This window comes from Dicentrarchus labrax, unplaced genomic scaffold (assembly GCF_905237075.1).
Source record: "Dicentrarchus labrax unplaced genomic scaffold, dlabrax2021, whole genome shotgun sequence".
Classification (NCBI taxonomy): Eukaryota; Metazoa; Chordata; class Actinopteri; family Moronidae; genus Dicentrarchus; species Dicentrarchus labrax.
In genome coordinates this window covers 23,922,939-23,949,158 of record NW_026136721.1, presented here as the reverse complement: position 1 = coordinate 23,949,158, position 26,220 = coordinate 23,922,939, and the positions used below count along the sequence as shown (strand labels likewise).

Here is a 26,220-nt window from a genome sequence, read left to right as displayed (position 1 = left end):
GATCAACAGAGGGTGTTGCACAATGCACAATGGACTAGAATATGATGTGCAAAAACCTGAGATTATACATCGTTAATGTACTGCTCCGTGTTGGGAAACAGGCCCATTGATGCAATCACAGATGTAGCTATATCCAGAAAACATTCATGCATTCACAGCCAACTTACCGCAACATAGCATATCAGACGACAATCAGATCATACACCTGATGACATGATGTCTGCAAGTCACAGAGCAAGACATATTTCAGTGTAAGATACTATACTTTGTTGTGGCTGTTTTGTTGTTCTTACGTAGCTTTTTGCTGTGGTAACATGTTTGATTAATTTAAATTAAAAGAAATTGAATTTAACTGTAGTTCAGACACTAGAGGCGCCATATGCCATCTGTGTGTGTGTGTGTGTGTGTGTGTGTGTGTGTGTGTGTCTCTCTCTCGCTCTCTCTCTCTCTCACACACACACACACACACACACACACACCTAATCACGTGTCAGAGTGTCCCAGTGTATTCAGATGTGCGATAAAAAACAAAGATGTGGAGAGAGACAAGGAGAGACTTAGGCGCATTCATCGTTACTGCTATCTTAGTTCTGTTGTGGCTCCAAAAAGGAACACCCTGTAATTTCCCCTCTTAATGAAACCAAATAAAATGTTTACTTGCATACCTAATTATGGATCCGCGGTTGACGGACATTGCGTATAGCATCAGAAACCATAAACAAAACCAACTTTGGAGAAAACCCAATAGGCTGTTTCTGTTAAAATAAACGTCTTGGTCATGGTCATGTTGTCTCAATCAGTTGGGAGCCCTGTTGTTCTGGGATTATACACAGCCTACTATTTACAGTCATCATCACATTATAGCCTACTGGGTGGGCTCCCCCCCACCTACTCCCTTTCATTTTTCTCCACATACCATAAAAAATATCCGATTCTAGCCTATATATTGAATAATATTGCTATTTCTATATTGAATTGCAGTTTGGTGGGAAATTATAAATATGTTATTGAATTTTCATTGAGGGACTGTCTGCCCCATTAGCCCCTGTAAATAGGAGTTTCATTGATCCGCGTCCCTTTTTCCTTCCTCGGTTCTCACTCTCGTCCCACGGCAGGGCGATGAGGCTGGCTGAACACCGTCTCCTCAGCTGATTGATAGAAGCTGCTGGTAAGAGGAGCCCCCGTATTCAGCTGCACACGATCAGAGACCTAACATGAATGTGGCGCATCTTGCTCTCACAGCCGCGCTTTTGGCTGCGAATAGCGGCTTCGGTTACTCCAGCAGCCTCCCTTCATTCATCCTGCCGTTCACTGACTGCGTGCAGAGCCGTGGGAAAGACGGCTTCTACCGGGGAGCGATAGACGTCACCGAGTCCGGCACCCGGTGCATGAACTGGACCGAAGTGGCCGGCTTCAAGGAGCGCTACCCGGGGAAAGGAATAGGAGAGCACAATCACTGCCGCAACCCGGACGGCAGGATCCGACCCTGGTGCTTTTTCATGAACCACAGAGGCAGAGTGGACTGGGGGTACTGCGACTGTAAACAAGGTAAACACACAGGCATATAGGCACACAACAATACCGTCTTTAGTAGGGATCCATGATACAGTATACACCTAGGAGAAAATACCAAAATAAACTCAGTGATCATTTAAAAGTCAATGCAGGCTGCCCCAGACACAGTAACATATCATATGCTAAATCAATTCTTATTTGGGTTAATGGAGGCCAGAGAAATGTAGTGTTTTTTTGCTGTGTGCAACTGTGTTAAGAATTATCTCGCCCCACTTGTCTTGAGTCAACTCCACTCAGGAAGCCCATGCTGAAGTAATGAGACAGGACACACCTTCAGTATCCCATTCCCAGGTGTGACTATAGTGTATGCAGATGGCAAGTCTAAGCACATTGGTGCTGTAATGAGGACACAGGTATTTGCTTATGTGGTGTTTATGGCAGTGAACACATGTCCAATGGATCACCAGTGTATGAGAGCAAACTGAGGATAGCAAAATAAAAATAGCTCGAGCTTAACATTATCAATACCTATCAAGTACACAGGCTTGAGCTACTAAGTGTTACTTAAATTAAAACTGAGGACAAAGTAGATCCTACCTCTCTGGATGGATGAAAGGTAGAGAAGCCAGAGAGTAAGAGTGGCGAAAGGAATTGAGTGTGTGATTTCCATTTGGCACAAGACAAGCAGTCTGTGGTATTTTTAGTCTTGGAGTGTGGCACTGCATGGGTAAATTATCTTCCGGTAATTGATACATGGAATTGACATACATTGATCCAGCTATTAAAGATGTTTGGATCATTAAACACCTTTAAGGGTCTTTTTTATGTGTGTGACCTTTTTAAAAAAAGGTATCCACACATGGCTCTTTTTTTGTCCTCAGGGGTGCTCCATATGGATGTTCTCTCTAATTTAAGTTCATATATGCTGATGGCAATAAGAGGCAGGCACTCACACACTCACAAATCTATCAAGTAGGTACACATATTGTAATCAGATTACTCCAACAATAAACAGCACACATCTACACACAGTAACCATGTTTTTTTATGAGGAAATATGTACATTTTAGGAAACACTCAATTCCAAAATAAAAATCCTTTTTATTCTTGGGTCAAAGAAAGAAAATTCTGTGTGGAGGGACAGTGGGAAAAATAGCCACATTCTCTCTATGGTTTTTCTCTTTTCATAGACTAGATGTAATGCGACAACACACATATGAAACGTTATGTCATGAACTGAAGTGAAATGAGAACTTGCAGCCGTTTGGATGTAGACAGATTCACCAGCTCATTTATAAGACAGTTGTGTGCTGGTATATGTGGTCACCTGTCATCTTCACAAAATGCAGCCTGCCTTCCTCTTTCTTTTCTTTTTCCAGTTGGGTTGAGCAACCTCTCATTCTGCTGCCTTACTCTCTCTCTCTCTTTGTTTCTACTCATTTAAATATATACAGATATAGTACAACACAATCTTTTATACTATTGTTTATCCCCCATTTTGTATGCGCTGTAGTATTATACATCTTTTGTTCTTTAACCCGCTTTCCACCCCAGGTTCTGTGCGCCTGCAAGGAGGCCGCTCCAAGCTTGATGGCAGGGTGGAAGTCTATCTGGGAGGAGTGTGGGGGTCGGTCTGTAGCGATGAGTGGGGGGACGAAGACGCTGCAGTGGTTTGCAGACAGCTGGGCAAGGGGTGAGTGAGCACACACGCACACAAACACACACACATGTGCTCAGACATGCACTATTTGCTGCTCTCCGCCTGCCTCTCCCTCTCACGTACATATTCAGACACAGGTGCAAGTACAATCACCATGTGTCGTATAAATTCAGAATGTGAAACTGCCTTCAGAGGTCTGACAGATGTCAAGAGTGTGATGGAAATTCGGTGGGAATGTTACAGACTTTCACAACGCTTCAGACTTACACATGCATGCGCCCTCTCCACAGTCTTTGTACTTTTCTTGTGTGACCCTTGCATTCCAACCCCCCATTCCCCAGAGGTATTTAAATACCTTAAGTGCTCAGCTATTTACCTTGTTACCAGCTTTCTCGTTGTCTCTGTCTGTCTCTGTCACACACACACATGTGCAAATGTGTCTTATAGTCTCAAATTATGAGATGTTTTCATGCTAGAAGCCAGGTCTCGAGGGAGCCTGTAGGCACATCATACATATTGACAGTGTTCATAAGCTCGGGTGTAGTTATTTGAGAAGGTGTCTGATTTCCCTGGAGAACAGAGATGTTTTGTGTGCACTCACTACGCATGTTGACACTAACACCAGCGCTGGCATGCATGCTGACATGAACACATGCCTGCCTGTGTGTGCATATTCACACAGGAGTCAATGAAAGTCCACAGCGGAAAGGAAAAGGGCAAATGTTAGCCACATGTCAGCTAGAATCGTCTGTGATGACTTTCATGTGTCTCGATATTGAAAGCTGTTGTGAAACTGCTGATCGCATTGGCCCTGAAATGGCAGATGATGAACATACAGATGGCTCAAGGTTATTGCTACCAGGCTTTACTTTTTACTCTGAGATTGGCTGCCTTAGCTTGGCCTCAGGATTTATGTCAGATGATAAAAAAAATGAAGCAACCTTAATTAGGTTGCATTTCTCTTAATCTTCTTAATGACCAACTCTTATTAGATGAAACTTGATTCACTGTTTGGTATCAGTTGTGGGTTAAAAATACATTATATATATATATTTTAAATGAGTAAAAGTAACTTTTTTGCTCTTTGATTTCTTTCCAGGATCTCAGGTAGTGCACGTGCAGTTCCTCTGTTTCGTCCGGGGATGGCTAAGCTCCATTGGAGGGCGGTCCATTGTCAGGGAGAGGAGCCAGACCTGCTCCAGTGTCCTAAGACTACCTGGAATGGAGGGGAGTGTTCTCTGGCTGCAGCCATCACCTGCACCCAGCAGCCAGGTAGGAAACTCCTCTTGGGGAATTATAGGGCTGAGATGGATGAATATAATGAGATCTAATGACTTTACACATCCTCTACAATTCTATAACTCCTGCTTCATTTTAGAATTGTCCTCAGTATATACTTTAAAAGAAGTCCTTTTGTTTCAGCCTGCATAGAATCTCAAAGTAGACTATGCAAATGTGTATATTAATGCTTGTGCGCCTTTCAGAGATAGCTGCGCTCCCTATACGGCTTATGGGAGGTCGATCACGATCAGAGGGCACAGTCGAGGTCTTCCATGCAGGGCAGTGGGGTTCCATATGTGACGACCAATGGGATGACAGTGATGCAGAGGTTGTGTGTCGACAACTAGGGCTGAGGTGAAGGGGCACCCACACACACACGCACACACACACACACAGGCAGATATAAATGTTCATATTTACATTAATTCCAACTGATAATTAGCATAGAGGAAATACACTGTGAATGTGAGAAAGAGTGTGACAGAGTGGGAAGCTTAGATGAGTTAATGTGGGTGTCCTGTCGTCTGTTTCTCCCTCTGTCTCCAAAAGTATGAGAAGTATTCTTTCCATTCAGACACACAGAGAGAGGAGCAAGCAGTAAAGAACATCTGGGGGTCAGATAATGAATCAGGCTCATTGTTCCTGCATGAATTCTAGTACCACAGAGATATGCATATTTAGCAACACTACACTCTGCAAATGTTCCTGTGTGCATTTTTTTGTGTATGCCACTGTGGTGTTGGTGTTGCAATGTTTATGTATGCACAGATGTGTGTGGCAAGCCATTTCTCCAAAACTGATTTGACACACAGTAGGTTTATTCCTTTCAATTTGCAGATTAAACAAATACTGCAACTTACAACAAGTATCTTGTAAGTCAGGACCAGTCAGTACATCTGTTTTTAATTGTATCGGTATTACTGCAAACCAAACCCTCTATTCTTCTGTACCGTCTCCTTTGTCTGTAGCGGTGTGGCGAGGGCATGGGGCCAGGCACATTTTGGCAAGGGTTCAAGCCGTGTGTGGCTGGATGAGGTGCGGTGCACAGGCAATGAGCTCACTCTGGAGCAGTGTCCAAAAAGTGCTTGGGGGGAACACAACTGTCTGCACTCTGAGGATGCAGGAGTGTCCTGCAACCCTCTCACAGGTAGTGACACCTGCCTTTGCATTAGCAATCCACAATACATGCATACAGGTCAAATACGGCAAACAGCAGCCAACACAGATGTATCATTAATAACAGTTGCATTCTATTTACATTTTCTGGTGCTAGGATTGTGGGGGGGTTAATAGAATTCCTAAATTCAATAGAGCAATCATTAATGTTTTTAGTTGCACCTGTGCTTTTCCTGCAATGATAAGTAAAAATGTTTTCTTTGAAAAAGGTACAGCAAATTGGTTTCAGGAGAGAGAAAAAGAGAAGGGTGCAAGGTAACAATGCTACCTTCCCCACATTTGCTACCCCTTTTGCTAGCAGAGCTTTCAGGACAGTGCAGGGTGGCTAGGTCTAGAAACATAAAAGCTGAACACTGATCAATAACAATTTAAAATGTGCAAGGCCATAAGAAAATATCGCTAATATAGCTATTTAATGCAATAGAAGGCCTTGTGAGCAAGGGCATCGCCTAACTCTCTGTCTTTCTCTCCAGATGGTACTGTTAGGTTGGTAGGGGGTGTAGGCAGTCATGAGGGACGTTTAGAAGTCTTCTACCGTGGTCAGTGGGGAACAGTGTGTGATGACGGCTGGATAGACTCTAACACTCAAGTGGTGTGCCGACAACTTGGTTACAGGTAATATGACACATTCATGCCCCCCAGGCACATGTAGGCTCACATCTTAATAATATGTAAAAATGTTATTTGTGTGTTTACTTGTCTACTTTGCAGATTAGGTGAGACTCTGCTTTTTGAAGGACTAGACATCACTCCAGTCCCACGGTTCGGGGTGGGGTCAGGTCCCATTCTTTTGGATGATGTGAGTTGCACAGGGAAAGAGCCTAGCCTATTGCTGTGCAACAGGAGGGAGTGGCTCCGCCATGACTGCACACACCATGAAGATGTTAACATCGCATGCAGCCCTGAGCGTCATGGAGAAAGTCTTCCAACCAGTAAGATTGAATTTTATCTTACTGTGAGGTTACGTAAAAGGTTAAGGTTAGGTTGGGTGAGAGAGGCTCAGCTATGTGGGTTATGTGTGTGGTTAGACACTGATATTATGCATCTAGATAGCAGATACCATAGTGCTGCTTGAAACGGCACACCTGGAAATGTGTGTCTGTGGGGGGGTGTTTGTAGATTTTAAACCTTGCTGGCCACCGATGCTGGTATTTCCCTTCATAAGTTTTAGAGTTCTCAAAATGCTCTTATTGATATTTTAGCAAATTTGAATCCCAATAAGGATGATGGATCATTTGTTTTTGTTTTTTACAACTGAACTAGTGAGTGGGCATCTGTGTTTGAAAATCATCCAGTCCTTTTGAATTATGGGGTGTCTAAATCTTAAAACAACATTTTAAGAAGATTTTACGAAGACCTATTTGTCTTTTGATTCCAGCAACCTCACTGTACAAAAATAAAAGAAACCATCTTTTAGTTAATTCCAGTAAATCAAAATTCATTATCCATTGTCCAAATTTCTCTCTCAGTAGACTTGCTCTGGGTGTCAGTTCTTACAATACATTAAGTTTTGATAAACACATGAATTCAGTAATCAGTCCGGTTTCCTGCAGGGGTGCACAAGCTCTATTTAATCTAGATTATTGCAATGCTCAATCAGATTAATGAAATTCTCAATATTCCTGTTTAAAACTCCTCACAAGTTTTACTACTTGAATCTGCTGCGAGTAGGAGAGTGCATAAAACTATTTTAGAATCTCTGCACTGGTTACATGTGTTTCACAGTTGACCTGAATGTGTATTTTAATCACTTTTATAGCTCATATGGCGGTTCACCTCTGACCAATGACCTTTTAACAACCTATTAGCTGAGTTCTGCCCGAGATCCTCTCATTGTTCCTTTTTAGTGGGTGGAAAACTATATGAGCCATTTGGGCCCCTCAACTCTGGAAGAACTAACCAGATAAGATTTATTTTAAATTTTGTTTAAAATCCCCTTTGACAATGAAGTTTTCTAGAACCACTTTTACTGAAATTGTACTTCACAAAAATGTTTTTGTTTCTTGTTAAGCTGTTTATAATATTAAGAAGAATTAAAAAAGAATAGGATTAAAAATAAAATGTTAATATTATTATCAGTAACAGTGTTAGCTTAACTGAAGAAGCCCAGCTTTTCACTGAGAGCATACATACTTTATAGGCAGTGTAAAATAGGAAACCAAATGGTGGAAGTCTCTATGTAATTTCCCTTCACTTAATAAAACCAGGTGATAGAAGTGTAAGCTGATCTGGAATCTGTTTCTAAGATCTCAACCTGCATTCAATTGGATCTCATCTTACTTGGAAGAGGAAAGCCAACATTCTCCAAGAGACAGATAGAGGATGATGTAAGTCATGCTAACTCTAATGGGAACAGCTGTTAGTTGGCTTATCCTACCTTATTAACTGGGTTGCCTGTGAAGTCATGAAGATTAAATGGGCCTACTGCAATACTTTACCTAGAGTAAGTCTCTATCATGCTCCTATTCCTCACTGTTCCTAAATAACTATGAGGTAGCAGTGGGCGACATGTTGCTACATAACACAAAATAAGTGCTATTGCACTTGTTAACTCTTTATAGGAAGACACATAAGGGTTCAGTTGTGTTACTACATGCTGAAAGTGTGAGGAAGTGTTAAATGGTAGCACCATTAATCAAGCTTATGTCTATCGCCTCCAGACACCAATAAACACGTGTAAGGATAGAGCTGGATGAAACCAGTAATGGCTCAGATTTGACCTCATACTGTATATAACTGTTCAATTCTCTGCCTTCTGTCACGATGTTGAATGTAAAAGCTATGAGTCTGATAATTCTGGTGAATGTCACAGAAAGGATACATCATGTTTTAATGTTGTATGTGATGATAAGTTGGGTTTAGGTAGCTTATGTTGCTTGGAAAGAAGCTGAAGAATTATGTCATTACTACCTTACGTTTGTGTGTGTCTGTTTGTTTTGTGTGCATTTGTTTGAGTGTTTATGTGTGTACGTAAATCCCTCCTTCCCCCTCAACATGCCACAAGCAGATTGGTTTATGTTGTTTTTGGAAAAGGAGAAAAAGCTGATAAGCCAGACTGTGCTTTCATCTCTCTGTCTGTCTACCTCCCACTCTCTCCCTCTCTCTCGCTCTCTCTTTCTCTCTTTTGTTAGAGACCATCGCATTAGGGTTGTGTCTGCTGTGTATGTGTGTATGTGTGTGTTTGCTGGGGGGGGTGTCAGTGTTTGTGTTTCTAAGCGAGAGGACAAAGATGAGCATTTCCTCAACAGCCAACACCAACTAAGAAGTAAACATTCCCACAATTAACTCCCCCTGTCTTAATCTCCCACTCCTACAGTTCTTATGTTCTACACACACAATGTTTGAATGTGCCACGTCATTCAACTAAATACAGTCACACTGAATGATTTATTTCAGGATAAACGGGCAGCTGCTGAAGTTGTTGTAGGATTTGATATTTGCAGAATGTATATGATAGATGAGAGACAAAATGCAACAACCAACTATATATATAACAGCATAAAAATACCTGACACTTGGCAAGAGTGTTAACTGATCCTGAAACTGTCCACACATGGAAAAGACATTGCCATTCCCCTAAATGAGATTAGTGTGTGTTTGTGTGTGCATGTCTGGGGTATCTGTGTGCAGACAAATGATGATGGATTGTTTAAACATAAAGGCCAGACTGATTTGATTAACAGTGTGAGTGAATACCATTTTAAAAGGAAAGAACAAGAGAGGGAGCGTGTGAAAAACAGAGAGGCAATGAAAAGAAATGATCTTTTCATAGTGACAGGAGTCTAACAATTTCCCCTTCTGGAAGCACAAGCGGTTGCATGCATGAAAACAGACAGGTGTTCAAGCTACTTCCTTCCCAGGGAATATGAGCACACATGCCCCCTTCATCAGACCCGTGAAGCCCAGAAGATCAGGATTGTTAGGGAATGTGTGTGTTAGTGTCTTTGAATATTTCTAAACTCAGGGGTTTTGGGTAACTTCAGCCAACAGTGTGTCTAAATCGTGTTTGTGTGTTCTTCAGGTTTGCCACTAAGGCTTGTGGGAGGAGAGAGCCCTAGGGAAGGCCGGGTGGAGCTCTATCTGTCTGGACAATGGGGGACTGTGTGTGATGACGGATGGACTGATCGTGACGCTGAGGTGGTGTGCCGACAGTTGGGATACAGGTATGCGAGTGTGTGCTTGTCTGTTGGAGTAGCCACTTTGATAGCCTTGTGTTTCTGGGTAATGTGATACAAGGACAGTGACTTGCAGATGAAGCTGTTGGAAGTGGCTAATTCAACACATTGCTTACTAGATTCAGCTGAAAGTAGTAAAGATTAAAGTTTAAAGATATTCATTTTATGGATAAAAAATTGTGAAAAATGCTCAGACCAAGATGACCTATTTAAATAGTTTTTTGTCCAAACAACAGTCCAACAACCCCAGAGATATTTGGTTTATATTGATAGAAGGACACATTTGTGAGAGAAGAAAATGATGAAAAGATAATTAACTATCAATGCACCTCAATTGATTAATTCAAGTCTAGGGCATTCATACCTTATTAATATTTGGAAAGAATTTCAGATTGCAGTCTGCCTTCTTGGCTGCATTTGCATTTGGTTTTTTAAATGCCTCCACCCTGGCGATAACTGTGGTCGGAGGCATTATGTCTTCGGGTTGTCCGTCCAATTCAAATCTTCGTCAACGTCCACATGGACTCATGGATGAACTGATTAGATTTTGATGGTCAAACATCAAAGCCACTGTGACATCCCAAAAATGCGTTTTTGGTCACAACTCAAGAACTGAAGCGTTAATTATGACAAAATTTCACATAGATGTTTCATGAGATACAATGATGAAGGGAACTTTTGTCTCCAACATCAGGACACTGTATGCACTCTTTTTCTCACCCATACTTAACTCTTAACCCCACACCATCCCTTATTCCCAAAACTTTCCTCTTGTCCTGCTCTTTTTCAACATGCTTTTTATTTTCAGTCATGGTCAGGAACAAGGTAAAATGCTGGATAAAAGCTCAGTTGTGAGCTGTGCCAGTGCAATATGATCACTTTATACATTACACTCACTAAAGTGGATCCAGACTGCCTACTCTGTTCGCAAAATCAATCTCCACTTCTCAGACTTGGCATCTGTCTTATACTCACTCCCACTTTCTGTGTCTGTCTTTCATCTCTCCATCTCTTAACCCTTCTCGAGTTTCAAGCCAACCTACAATGGAAAAACTACAGCATGCTTTGAATCGTTTAAAATTACCATATTTCCCTAATTAATCTTTAAAAATAGTGCACTCTGGTGCCACCTCTGGTGTGTTGCCAGCTGCTTTTATTAGGGGTTTTAGCTGTGCCCTTTCGCAGAGCCAAGATAAACATCCAATTAAAGGACAGGCCAGTTGTGCAAGTGACACATTCACAATGACAGATATGTTGAGGCGAAGCAAACTACCTCATCTCATCACCTCTGTTTCCCATTATCTCTTCTCCTGAGATACTGTCCCATTTTCCATAACAATGACAATGGGATGGCAAGGGAAAACTGCACCGTGACAAACTGTCAGCAAGGGATACTCATCCCATAGCCACCCAATTTTCTGTGACACATCTGTGCGTAGATGAAAGCCACATCTGGAGCGCATAAGCGTGTGAGAGAGAGAGAGAGAAAGAGGAAGCGTGGAAGTGTTGGAGGCGTGTAAAAACCATGTAAGGATCATCACTCTGTCTCGCACAGGGTGTGGTGAAAGGCCATTACATACACAGCAGGTCCCCAAGGGTAACAGGTTGTTCTGGGGGTGATAAAACAAAATATATGCAGACACATACCCTTTCACACAAATTATATTCAAAGTCAACAGTTTGACCTAGAGTCACCCTGAATGAGGACCTACATGAAACTTACACACATGAGAAAAGTCTACCAGTGTAAAACTTTAAAGCATTGTTTGACAACAAATTAATGAGCTAGTGGTTTAAATGAAGCCTGTAATGTGGACCGAATCGTACGGAACCATACTTAAAACATACAAGATACCACTATTACTTTAGAAAAACCAATGGAGCCATAATTAAAGTTCGATTACAATTTATTACTATGTAAACAGTGATTAAGTGGAAGACAAAGGGAACTTTTTTATCCACCTCCAACCATTTATGTTGTATTTCTGCGAGGCTGCACCATGAGCACATGTTGCAAAAGGAAAAAACGCAATACAATAGTACAACTATACTGTATGTCATATACAAAGTGCTTTACATAACACTTGAACTTCAAAATGAATTGAAAACAATTTCAAAGGCAATCATAACATAACATATTGTGAGTCACACTGTGAATGTGTCACCATGTGACAAGAATGGAACAATAAGAGGTTTTTCTTAGGCGAGGCAAGGCAAACTTATTTATATGACACATTTCATACCCAAGGCAACCCAAAGTGATTTTACAGAGACTATAAGCAAAAGCACAAACAAAACAATAAGCAAATGATAGAAACAATTTAGATTAGATTAGAACACATCTTAGATTGAGGAATTAGTAAATGCCTGCAACTCATGATTTATCCAAGTCACCTATTCTGCATCTTTTATTCCATCTTCCCATGCAATATTTAGAACAGACCCACTAACAAAAATGCCATTTGAAAAATGGTTACCTAGAATTTTAAAGATAATTCATGGCAAATGGACTGTACATGAAATATGATGTCTGAAAAAACACTTGGCTTTCCTTTCTAACTTGAGCATTTACGATTCAAAGCAGATTGTATTTCATTTTTGACTGATGTTGTGTTACTGTGTGTTGCCACAGAAACACACAAAGCAGGCTTGATGTCATTCTCTATAGGCTTAGTTCCAAGTGACTTGGAGGTTCACCCTTTCCATGCTAACTACCGCTCAGGGAGCTATTGGAGACACAGACACAATTGTAGATGTCTCAATAAGAGAGATGAGATTCCCTTTGGATGAGTGGGGGATACAAGACCTGCCACCCATCAAACCCCAGGGATGCAACATGAGCTCCTCTCAGTCAGTTATCTATCAATCTTAATTAAAGTCACAGTTGCAGCCTAGACAGGCACACATACACAACCACAACATACTTCCCTCTGTGTGTTAGCTGACTGCTAATTAAAGTCAGAGGTGAGATAATGATACAAATACTGTTGTTATCAGATTGGAAAAGTGCTTTGACCCGTTTACGTCACAGCCAGAAAATGTCAAACCATAACATCTAACATGTCATTACCGCCTGTATGCTTGTGTTACAGACAGAAGGATGGAGCAACTTTTGAATTTTAACATGGTTAAAGGTATTTAGGAAAAGATACAAAAAATTACTTTATATGATAAAAAAATAAAATAGAAATTGAGCTTAAATCAAAGAGAATAAATAATCAAATCTGGCTTACGCATAATACAAATTTAAAATGACATAAACTATGACTAGTTGCAGCACATCTGCAAATGGTTTTAACTGCTGTAGGTTGTCTTTTATCAAAAACAAAGGGCAAGGAGCACATTTCTCTACTCAAATGTTGAGGAATCTCTTACTATTAGGTAATGCAACTGAAAGCTTCATAAATTCTGTTGTTTTTCTTAACTGATGTTTTGCTTTTTTGTTGATGTTATGTTTTGTAAATACGATTTTGTTTATATTTTAGTATTTTAGCATTTTGTCCCAACAGCTGTAACAGTTTTCCAGTTTAATTTAATTTAGGTGGCAATGGCAACGAAATGTCTCTGTGTCCTGTCCATTCTCTACAGTGGGGTGGCGAAGTCCCGTGTGATGGCGTACTTCGGGGAAGGGACAGGACCTATCCACGTGGACAATGTGAAGTGCAGTGGCGAGGAGCGTTCGTTAGCTGACTGCATCAAACAGGCGCCCGGCACGCACAACTGTCGCCACAGTGAGGACGCTGGGGTCATCTGTGACTACGGTGAATCGCAGCCCATCTACAAAGAGGTCAAAGGTCAGTCAGGTCTGTTTTTCACCTAATGTTGCTTTAAAAAAAAAAAGCTCCAGTGACTTATTTGGAGCATCTGAGTGTGCACTGCATGAGACTATAGTGTGTTTAGCAAACATTTCCAATATGTCATATACACTGAAAAACTAATGAGAAACAAATGACAAAAAAAAAAAAACGCCACAAGCTTAGATTCTGAGAGGAAAAGGACTTCAGTGTGTGTGTATATCCAGATGGTAAAATGGAGAGAGCGATGTTATTGCTTCACCCTGTCTGTCAGACATCAGGGCACAATGCTATCTGTTACCTGCACATATGCTATTACTTCCATTTGTCACGTGCACAGTCAAACCAGTGCAGGAGCGTGTTTTGTCTCTTCAGTATGATAAATTACATCTTCTAAAAAGGACTTGATGTTTGTAGATTTTAACATCACATGCACACACTATGAAAATGATCCCTAATTTATTTAATTTACTTCATTTCAGGTTCATATGAAGTGTTAAAAGATGAATTTCAAACATTATTGTAATTTCAATCCGTCTAAATCCTAAATGTATGGTTTAACAATCATCGCCCTCCCACACACTCTCACATATACACACCCAATGGTTCCTCTTTTGTCTCTGTCAGACCCTGTCAAGTCAATTTGTGGTCTGCGGCTCAAACACACTCGCCAGCGAAGAATCATAGGAGGAGAAAACTCTCTGAGGTAAGCTGGAAGGCACAGAAGGGATTAATGAAAGCATATAGAAGGCCTGCCAGAGACACACAGGGATAAAGAATATTGGACACATTTTCACATCAACTAGTCTTAGAACATGAATATACACAATATATGAAAGCATGCAAGTGAGTAAGAATGTCAGTGTTAAATGTGAGTGTGAGAGAAACAGGCCAACACAGAAAAACTCTTTAAAGACAGAAAGAGGCTGGGATAAACAGAGAGAAAGGCAACATTTATGCTTATTTGTATACAACCCAGTATGTGCGGACATATTTATGGGTACCAATAAATGTTTTTCTTTACTGAATATTTATTTGTGTGTGTGCATGTTTAGATGATATCCTGCATGTTTACACTTAAAATAACTGCATATAAACTAAAGCTAATTCTGCCAGCCAGGTATGCCAATGTTTAGTGTCCTCCATAAAATCACATAAATTATATTTGGATAGAATATACATTTTGCTACACATGCTGACTTTATAGTACAGTTGCTGTTTGTTTGTGTGCATGCTTGGCTGTATGTATGTGTGTCTGTAGGGGTGGCTGGCCATGGCAAGCTGCGATTCGTTTGCGAGGATCTCGAGGAGACGGAAGATTGGTGTGTGGAGCGACTCTCATTGACACCTGCTGGGTCCTCACCTCGGCACACTGCTTCAAGAGGTCAAACACACACGCACCCACGATCATCTACTCACACATGTTCAGTTTGTTAAGCCGAATAATCTCATACAGCAGTTTGGACCGACAACACTCACAGTCTGAGGTAAAACATATAAAACAGTTTATTTACACAAAGTAGAAAACAACATTTTGCCAAAGCCTAAAATATAATTAAGAATTATTACCTAATAGAATAATGGAATTAAATATTAAGGGAATAAAACTACAAAATTGGTTAAAACGGTAAATAGGAAAAGTCTACAATAAATTAAACCAAGAAGATAAAACAGACTAAGATATCTAGGTAAAAAAAAATCAATCAAGATTACAGTGAAACTCAATCTAGGCAAATAAAACCTGTGTCACAGCCTGACTATCAGAATGGGTACCCCAAAGTTTCAAGTTCAGCTCTGCCCAGTAGTCCGTGCTACTGGACAGCATAGACAGTTTTATGACGCAAAACCCAGAGAGGGGGAATATTTGTTGCACAGCCAGCCAGGAAATAATAACATTCCTTCACTTAACTGTTTACTCAATAGGCACGCATCTTATGTCTCAACCCGGCAACCACTCGCGTGTCCACAATGCTGGTCAGTCTACATTTCTTCGTATCAACGTCTGTGACAGGCTTTTGAGGGAGTGGTCACATTCTTTTTGTGGGTAATTGAAAATCACATTCCATATTATATGCAGGGCAAACAAACAATATTAAAATTTGCTCCAAAAAATCAATACAGTGAGAAAAAAAAAAAGCAATTAAAACAGCAAGTATTAAATTAAAACATGCAAAAAAACAGTGCTCTAAACCCAGTGTGAAATAAACTGCAAACACAAGTGCCTTTCACACTGTGTGTTTAGATTTTCTGCATATGTTGGAGTTCTAACATTTATCTTTATTCATGGGAATGTGGACGTGCTCATGCAAACATTTGCCTGCGCCTGTAGCTTGAGCTACACCCGAGCCACGCAACCTATTTAATTCCTCAGTATATTCAAGTCTGACAGAGAGAACCACAACAATGTGAGCAGTATAATCAGTAGTGGTTTGGCTGTGGTGCAGATGGCAGGGAGACAGCCAGAGTTACTTCATCTCAACTTCATCTGGTCTGGGGGCCTCCACATGGCAGCACCAACATGAAATCTATCACCTAATGCATACAGCAGAGAAGGCAGCGGAAAGACATTTGCAAAAAAAGAAAAGAAAATGAACTGAACTGAGACGTAGCCAATTTGTGAAGAACTGAAAAAGTTAAATGTTGTGAGGGCACTGACCCTAAAGTCTGCATTTGATATTTATACAGTACATGTAAGGTTGTCTGGCTGTAATTTAAAGATAATATCTTTTGGTTGCAGTACCAGGTATTAGTTCCAATGTTTGGGTTTGGTAGGAAAACCAGAACTCTTTACAGACTCCAGCAGTTCCACCACTATAAATCTCGATGTTTCCACATTAAAGAAAGGAAGAGGTCATTCACTAAATCCTTTCCACTACCATTTCTCAAGCAATTCCCAGGCCATCTCCACTACCAGTTTTACTCCTAATAGAGGAACCTCTCCTCTCTGATGTGAGTCTTCCTGTACTTTTCTTTTAAATCAAGCACACAGGAAACACTTGGGATGTAGCAATCAGGACTTGTACAAATTATTAATGTAAACAGTGTGATAAGTTGTACCAGTGTACTTGCAAATTGACTCTCTGCTGACAATGGTAAGTCATTTAAAACCACACAGTAGGCATTATACTAGCTGTAATTGTTGCCATCAAATATGACTATGACTATGAACTTCTTATTGTTCAACCGATTGTTATTGTGGCTGTGTCATGGCTTGTGTAAATTATTTTATGTTGGGTTGGGCTTACCCGCCTACTGCCCTTACTCTTTGCTTTTTATATTGAATGAGATTTAATGATTCATTGTAGCTTGTGGAATTCATTTGTCAGTGCCAGAGGAATACCATTCCTGCATTAGCTGCTGACTGCTGCAGGTTGGCACATGATACAGAACAAATTACTAATAGTATTAGTAGTCAGTTCTTGTGTGTTTACTCTGGCTCAAAGGATAATGTAGACTCACACAAAAATATTACAGAAATTATAGAAGGTATTTTTAGCCGTAAGTAGGAAATGTGTTATCATAGATATCACAAGCAGACAAGAAAGGTCAGACACTACCAAGTATTGCCTGATCACATATCAGCCTTCAGTGCTCCAGCCTGTTAGCTCCAGATATGACAGCTTTGAAAAGTAATTTGCTACATGCAAGCCAGAGCATGCAGGCCAAGATAGGGACTTCCGTCTTTACAGTGTCACCTTTCGTATATGGTGAGCAAAATAGGGTACTCACGCAAGCACACACACAGCAACAAACAAACAAATACACAAATGAAGTCACGCAATACACAGAAAATACATACACAAGCTGGCATACCCAATCCTGCACACAAACCCAGATTATTTTTGAATGACGTGTTAAGGTGCAACTACCAAATGTAACTAATATGATCATATTACCTTGTCTCTTACATTACCATTACTGATTAGTGGTCACATGCTGTTAACATATTAAATCTATTTATACCTTGTAGCTGTACAGCTGGGATCTTGCCAACAGTAACAAAACTCCAGCAGACTTTTACAACAACAACATGTGAAAAGTAACTTAGGTGTCACATTCACACTCCATTCTATTCCTGATATTTTGTCTTTAGCACAGGATCAAGCCTGCTAGTTGTGAATCACACTAGCCCCAAACGTGTGTGTGCGTGAGTGTGTGTGTGTGTGTGTGTGTGTGTGTGTGTGTGTGTGTATGTGTATGTGTAGGTGTACGTGTAGATGGGTATGTACTGTACGTAGATGACTGGTCAGCAGTGTCTCCCCTCTGCCAGGAACATAGTGGCATTCCCAGGTCAGGAGATCTTTCCGGAAACACTCTGCCAGTTGTAACTGGACACAGATACTTGGCTCTGTTGAAAGGCCTCCTTCTTTCACTCTTCTCCTCTTCCTTCTCTTCCCTCCCTCCCTCCCTCCCTCCCTCCCTCCATACCTACCTCTCCTTTGGTCCTGTCTTTGTCCCTGACTTACCCTGCTCCTCTCTCCCACTCAGTTTCCAAAACATCTCCAATAAGCAAATGGAAGGTGTGCAAAACACTTCATTTTGTCAACCTATGAGTCAGACAAAGCATAAACAGACAGACACAATGACAGATTTATTGTTATCATTCTTGCCTCGGCTCATTCCCTGTCCAGGTTTTCAGTTTTTTAGCCCAGCCCCCCTTAGTTAGGATTTAAAGTGATAGAATGTATCAAAGAACTGAAGAAGGACTGTCCTCAAGGGGAGCACAAACATAATACAAACTTCATCAAAAACAAAAAATCAACAAGGGTATGAAATATATTATTGAAAGAAAAACTTCACATATCAAAATGATTGTGTGGAGAATAACACTATGAAGCCTTAAAAATTCTGAAGAAAAAAATGGATGGTGGAATCTATTGCAGGCAGCATGTGCAGATTTTATGACTGTGTGTGCTCCGTGTACATACTTGTACTTTTTCCAGCTTTAGATGACCTCATGCTGAGGTAAACTCATAATTTTACTGCGTGTGGTTTACAGTATCAGCAGTGGGATACACACACACAAACACACACACACACACACACACACACACACACACTCTTTCACTAATGGCCTCTGTCGATCCATCCTTATTTCTGTCTGCAGGTATGGAAACAGCACCAAGCAGTACAAAGTTAGAGTGGGCGACTACCACTCCCTCGTCCCTGAGGAATATGAAGAGGAGTACGCCGTTGAGCAGATTGTCCTCCACCCAAGCTACCACTCCCATAGCAATGATTACGACCTAGCCTTGGTTCATCTGTCACCGGGGGCAGTGGGCCAGATGCCGGGAGAGTGTGTGTCATTTAGCCGTCATGTTCTTCCCGCCTGTCTGCCCATGAAGAAAGAGAGAGTGCTCAAACAAGCCAGCAACTGTCACATTACCGGCTGGGGTGACACAGGTGAGAGTGTGTGTGTGTGTGTTTGGGAGGGGGGTACGATGGCCCTTGAGGTGCAAAACAGAGATCATTTTATTTTTTATTTAGTTGTGTTTCATGATTTTTTAAGTCGCATCTATTCATTCAAATGAAATGGTTTTACACAATCATAGTTAGCAAAATCATAGTGTTTTTTTCATAAATACACAAAAAATATCTAACCAGGGCAATGGAAAGGTAGACAATATATCACTGTATACTGTCACACTGGAACTAGTTATTTTTGGTAAACTCCACTGTACATTTGGACAGACAGTGAAACAGGCATGTGCTGCAACCACAATAGTATTCCTGCCATTTGTTATCTTGAAAAATAATCCTCCAGAAGTAATTACCCTTGTACACTCTACTGGGACACACATCTGTGAGTAATCTTTAAATTACATGCTGATGTCATTAATCATAGCAACTTGGTCACAAAGGATAGAAGGTCACAGTACACGCTTGTGCAAAAACATGTACTCCCTATTGAGAAGTTAGTGTGTCTGTTTTCCTTAATGTCGGTTGAATTCTCGTGTGTGTGTGTGTGTGTGTGTGTGTGTGGGAGAGAGTGTTTTTATTAGTTTACTTACGTGTGATGACAACACAGGCTATTTAGAGTGTGTGATGTTGGCAAAGGATGTTAAGGCGAGATGTCTGCTTTGTACAGCTGTTTGCATTTGGCTATCAGCCACACACACACACACACACACACACACACACACACACACACACACACACACACACACAGCAAATTTTGCACATACATACCACCCAAAGCTACTGGTCCAGTAGAAGGGGGAGGGATATGGGGATATGGTTTGAACCTCTGCACACGTTTTGGCCACAGGGTGAATCTCCTTGCTGTCAGTTGTGTATCAGAGGAAGGTAATTTCTACAACCTCCCCAGGCTAAAAGTAAAGCACTGGCTGCATATGTATTGGGAAGCTTCATGGAATGAAAGAAAACTTCTGTCAGACTGTTCCAGAAACCTTGAAATTGATTAATCTCTGAATTAGATCCCTGTTATGCCTGAAAAAAGTCAGTTATCCCTTGTTAAGAATGTGATAAATGACGTTAAGTCAAGGAGAGTCTTCTGCCCACTGGCAAGGCAAAGCAAACTTTAAAAGAAAAAGAAAAAACATAGAAAAAGTCATGCACAGGTGATTGCTGTGTGCTTTTACATCCACTAATGTCAAATAGTGTAAAAATTAAAAAGATTACAGGTTACATAAAGCCATTCACAGTCACGCACACACAAACAAGGGTCCACAGCCATATTCTGTAAGGCTGAGAGGTGCTTTGAGCTAAATGCTAAAGTCAGCATACTAACATGCTTACAGTGATAATCTAATTATGCTAGCATGTTTATTTCTTAGCAGGGATGATGATAACCACCTTAGTTTAGTCTGTCAGTGTGCAACCATTTGCTAATTAGCTCTAAACACAAAGTTACAGCTGAAACTGATGGGAATGCCATTAGTTTTGTAGGTATTTTGTCATAAACTGTATAAACATAATATGTTTATTCAGAAGTGTTTGAATAAACAGAATTTTTTTCTGATTATGGCACTAGATGAAAGGTCAAAGGATCACAGTTTTTACAATTGATCCATAGGGATCATGAATGAGCTATAGACCAAATGTCAAGGCAATCCAGAAATTTCTCTCTGAACCAAAAATGTCAGCCTGCTGGTGGCGCTAGAGGATCAATAGGTCATGTTATTAGAATGGCTAAAAAATAGTTTTGTAGCTTCAGAGTGAAATTCATTTTTTTTTTTAAATCTGCAATTACACTGGTGGTCAACTTATAACAACAATAATAAAGTCATAGATGCTCACACACACTCTTCCAGACCTATCACTCTAAACTCTACGCTCTCTCTCTTTATCAGGCCGCTCATACTCCAAGACCCTACAGCAGGCGCCGCTCTCTTTACTTCCCCGTCGTCACTGCCAGCAGCATTTCCATGGTGCCTTCACAAGCCGCATGCTCTGTGCTGGCAGCATCCAGCCAGAGAGGCGTGTGGACAGTTGCCGTGGCGACAGTGGAGGTCCCTTGGTGTGTGAGCGTCCGGGAGGGGGTTGGGTGGTTTACGGGGTCACGTCCTGGGGCCATGCATGCCGGACGCAACAGTCCCCTGGGGTCTACACCAAAGTCTCTGCCTTCAGCTCCTGGATACGCAAGGTGATTGGACGCAGCGACAGAAAAGAAAAAAGGCGATAAAAGGTGAATGATGAAAGATATGACCTTTTGATCAGGAAGAATGACTCTGAAAAGACTTACTTGGTCAGGTGACAACTGATGAATAACTGATGTCCTTGTACTGTGACCTGATTATCCAGTGATGTAAGTTATAACCTGACTTTTAAATGAAGAGGACAAGGCGACGCTGGCCTTTTTCTCCTCTAGAAACGTTTTATATTTTTAGGAGAGATGAAGGCATGTCTTTTCTCTCATCTAAGTCATTAGCACTTATTTTAATGATTTAATATTCTCATGAATGGCAAGATATCGGATGATGTTAAATCTCAACTCAAGAAAATGCCATAACTTAAATATATTTTTGTTGTTTCTTGTGATATTTCATACTACACTAAAATGTCTTCTCAAAATAATGTTTTCTGTGCTTGCTTTTGTTATATTGTAATTTATGATATGAAATGTGTGATTAAACATGTTTTAAAAGGGACCACAGTGTGAAAACCAATGTACAGTATAAATGCATGCAGTCATGCAGACACAGTAGGTAATGGCATGAAAGGAATTTGCAGACTTGCACTACGACCCCCCCCAGGTACTTAATGCATGATATTCAAGCACTCAAGTCATATTGACATTTGCCAAAGTTAAATATGTCTTTTAACCTCATTTCATTCTTGTTGTCATGTAATTTTCTCCATTGTGCTTTTTGTTCTAGTGTGTAAAAAGCAGATTTCAGGTCTTATTACTTACTCAGGCATTTATAATTTATATCCAGTCAGTATTTGTCTTTGACTCAGTGCTGCTTGACATTTGCAGAGAAAGGAGGAGACTGAAGTGTTTGTGAATCAAAGCACATAACAATGTTGATTTGTCATATCAACACTGTTAATTCATTTTCTTTTGTTCTAGTGGGGCAATTTAGTGTTGTCACCACTGAAGGGAGACAATCTGGTACACTTGAAAAAAACAGACACAACAATGCCTTCTTATTTGGTGTTTACTGACTGACGTGTTTTAATGTACTGTAACATTTCTTCATAAACGTACCTTTTGTAAAAAGTCTGAGTGTGTTTATTAAGACATTTAATAATCTGTTTATGTATGTTAAAATGTTTTGGTGTTACTGCATATGCTTTCTAAGTGGTTGTTGCTTTTTATAGTACACTTTCTGTCACATCGGAAAAGAACGACAGAGCTCTTTCAGGTTTGTTTCTGACTGCAAACTGTCAAAGTGAGCACCACTATGTCAGACAATGCGTATGCACACACACACCCACGCACAGTGTCTGCAGGAATGGCAGCCATTTTCTGAGTTGTCCTCAATTTACAAGGCAAACACGTCATATTGACTCAACACACGTTTGAGAACTGGGACCAGCTGTTTGAGTGAGAATATGTATGAAATAGCATGGCAACATAATTAAAAGTATTCTCATCTTTCCAGCTTTTGTTCCCTGTGTCTTTCAAAAACACGTGAAGTGCAATTATTTAATTTTTGAAAGGTTATTGTTATACTTTTGCTCCTTCCATCAAAACACTTATTTACTCCATGCTTTTTCTCCTTATAAGCCAAACACTACCTCCACAGAGTTTATAGCAGCACAGTATGTATTTACATCCAATGAAATAGCACCATCTTGTGGTTAACCCGTCACCCTAGACTGTATTCCATAATCTGTATAGATGATAATTTAAATTGCAGTTGCACATCTTGCTGCAAAAGTAAAATTTGTGTCTTCATTTGTCTTTTCTGTTGTATGATTTATGTCGACTTCCACTCACACATACTAACCTAGATAATGGCTACTGTCACCTACTTTATAATTTGTTGTCAAACGGATTTGAAAATGAAAATGCATACAAAACCCTAAGCCAAGAGTGCCAACTCTGCTTTGACTCTGCTTTCACTTGATTTTAAAATACTGAATTAATGAGCAATTTGTGAGACATGTTGCTAAAAATGAAATATGACTGTGCTTTTGACTTTTGATGAAGCACAGTTGCACAACAGTTTTTAATCAAAATTGAATTATCTGTCAACCAGACATGATTCTTGCATAATGGTATTTATGCAAAGGTATTTTGCACACACATGAACACAGAGGCAGATAATTCATTAAACAAATGAGCCCAGAAGGCACACAGGCTGCAGGGGGATGTTTATGGGAGTAAACCTGCAACTCCATCATAATTGATCTTGTTTTACATGTGCTAAATTGATTGTCTGATCTTCCAAGAACTGCTATCAGCCAGAACACATTTGTCCATGATTATGTACATGGCAAGTGTTCTTTTTTGTCAGGCTGAAATAAATAATAACATATGGAATTGAATTTTATAATGTTCATATGTCAATATGTCAATGTGTCAGTATGTCAATGTCAGTGGCATTGTCTTTTTAGACGGAATATAAAAACCTCTTTGCTTGTTCCTATATACATCCTATATATATATATATATATATATATATAAACTGATCAGCCATAACATTATGACCACTGACAGGTGAAGTGAATAACACTGATTATCTTGCTATCATGACACCTGTCAGTGGGTGGGATACATTAGGCAGCAAGTGAACATTTTGTCCTCAAAGTTGATGTGTTAGAAGCAGGAAAAATGGGCAGCATAAGGGCCAAATTGTGAAGGCTAGACAACTGGGTCAGAGCATCTCCAAAATTGCAGCTCTTGTGGGGTGTTCCCGGTCTGCAGTGGTCAGTACCTATCAAAAGTGGTCCAAGGAAGGAAAAGTGTTGAACCGGAGACAGGGTCATGGGCCGCCATGGCTCATTGATGCACGTGGGGTGAGAAAGCTGGCCCATGTGGTGCAGTCCAACAGACGAGCAACAGTAGCTCAAATTCCTGAAATAATTAATGCTGGTTATGTATATATTCTGATATATCAGAATGTATATATATAAAATTTTGATTTAATATAATTTATATAGAAAGGTGTCAAAACACACAATATGGGGCTGCATAGCTGCAGACCAGTCAGAGTGCCCATGCTGACCTACACAATATTAGGCAGGTGGTCATAATGTCATGGCTGATCGGTGTATACATATATAGCCCATATTTTTGCATTGTTCTTGTGTTGGTTTTGGTACAAAAATCATAATCAAAATATTGTGCCTAAACATAAATCAGATAAAATTAATAGAGGAACCATCCAGCATTGCCCTTTTTTGTCTTTTCCTTTTTGCTATTCCCACTGAACCTCCATAGCTCTCTGCACTAATGAGCTTATATTCGATGTCACCAGAGGTGGTGCAGAACAGAAGGTCTCATTATACACGATAATTTAATTCTACTCATATCTGTTTCCATCCCTTAAAGTGTGGCAACTTGGGACAACCAGTTGGGAAAGATCTAAGGATAATGATTAAACCTGAATAAGAGGGAGCTCATGCACATCAAATTGGATGCTAGAAGTCCCTCTTCAACCTGCTGCTTTTGAAGGTTTATAGATTTGGGATTTGTGTTACTTTTAGACTGATTATATCTAGAAAACTTGAGTGTACTTCCTTTATCTGGAACAAGGTCTTTTTTGAAACTATAATCTTAAAAAGTTGTTGGGGACTATTGAAGATTATGGTGCAATAACTAATTTCTGGTGGCTTATCACTGGGCTGAAAGTTCGGCTATGCAGCTGCTGTAAATAAATTCCCCTTTTCATATCCCAATCACAAACTTCTTTCTTGTCAACAATGATGTAATTTATAACTAAATATACCCTTTTCTCAACAACCACATTGCTATACACTCTCACACCTTTCTTTGTTTAATCTCAAGTGATAAAAAAAATAAATCCATTACATACATAATATCATATCCTTGTTCAAATATATGCACACTGGAGACTTAATTAGTAAAAACACTGCTTTCCTGCTATTACCCGCCCTGTTAACTCTATAGAAAAGAACCCTGCTGTAAATGAGCCATAACTGGAATACCTAAAATTATTTCGTCCCTTTACACAGTCGGTTCTGGCTCCTTACAAACACAATGGGGTAGTGCAGGGATGGAGCTACTGTAGATAAAGACAATGATTTATGGGGAGCAATATTGTATATTTCTGCCAAAAAGGGGTTCTTTGAGAGTAAAAAAACTGCTTAAAACTAGTAAAAAATTGATTGATGATTGATTTCAAAGATACACCGTGTTCTTTCTCCAACATTCACATGCTTTGGATTTGTCCTTCATTCCTGCCTTACTGGTAATGGGTGTTTTAATTGATTTCTCAAAGAGTCTTCTGATCATTCAGACCAGTTTGGGCAACGCTGTTATGCCTTTCAAGCCATAAAACTGATGGTGAAAGCCTTTTGTGACTTCATGGCTGAAGGTTGTATTCTGCATCCTCTGGTAATATCGAAGCTTCAATCACATTCAAGGTTTATTGCAAATTTTCAAAATTTTATGATCAGAGAAATATTTCAACAGCAGATTGACAAATACAATCTCACCTAGCAGCCCTCACCGCAGTATGTCAAAATACTTACCCACACCATCTAACAGGGACCAATGTGTATCTGATTACCCTTTAGTGCCATAAAGAATTAGGTCTTTTTTGTCTTAAAACAATAGTAAGCTGCCTTCCCAATGCACTTTTAATGTAAGTGAGGGAGGAAAATCCACAGTGGGTATCCTCCAAAGTGAAAGTCTGCTATTGTGTTGTTTGTCTTTTATTGTCATGTCAAGTTTGTGTAACAGTATAGTCTATATTTTACAGTCTGGCATGAAAACATGTTTGTGTGTGCTGTAATAACCTTCCTGTTTAACTTGAACATGATTGTTTGGTAGGTTAGTTGGTAACTGATGCAATACCTCACAGCCATACATTCTTTGAATAGCAAACTGTCATGCACACAATTTCCACTTACCTTTGAGGACAAACAGTCTACCATTTGGGCCAAAGATCACGTCACTTAAATATGTCTGCAGATGTGTCCCTTGACAGTAAAATTCATTAAAAAAACCATCTTATCCTGTCAG

At 40.1% G+C, this 26,220-nt stretch overlaps 1 protein-coding gene across 2 annotated transcripts; it reads left to right on the top strand.

Annotated features, from left to right (window-relative positions):
• The first annotated feature begins 1,133 nt into the window (after positions 1 to 1,133).
• On the top strand, positions 1,134 to 22,284 carry prss12 (serine protease 12). 2 transcript variants are annotated; one of them, XM_051385414.1, is made up of 13 exons: positions 1,134 to 1,548; positions 3,070 to 3,208; positions 4,275 to 4,447; positions 4,660 to 4,810; positions 5,425 to 5,603; positions 6,106 to 6,247; positions 6,344 to 6,564; positions 9,654 to 9,795; positions 13,396 to 13,601; positions 14,229 to 14,307; positions 14,863 to 14,985; positions 18,709 to 19,004; positions 20,915 to 22,284. In XM_051385414.1, the coding sequence occupies exons 1-13, from the start codon at positions 1,215 to 1,217 to the stop codon at positions 21,244 to 21,246; spliced, it is 2,517 nt and encodes an 838-aa protein (XP_051241374.1). In that variant the 5' UTR covers positions 1,134 to 1,214; the 3' UTR covers positions 21,247 to 22,284. The 2 variants fall into 2 exon arrangements, with proteins under 2 accessions (XP_051241374.1, XP_051241373.1); XM_051385413.1 differs by having other exon boundaries at positions 13,396 to 13,610.
• Positions 22,285 to 26,220: the final 3,936 nt, after the last annotated feature.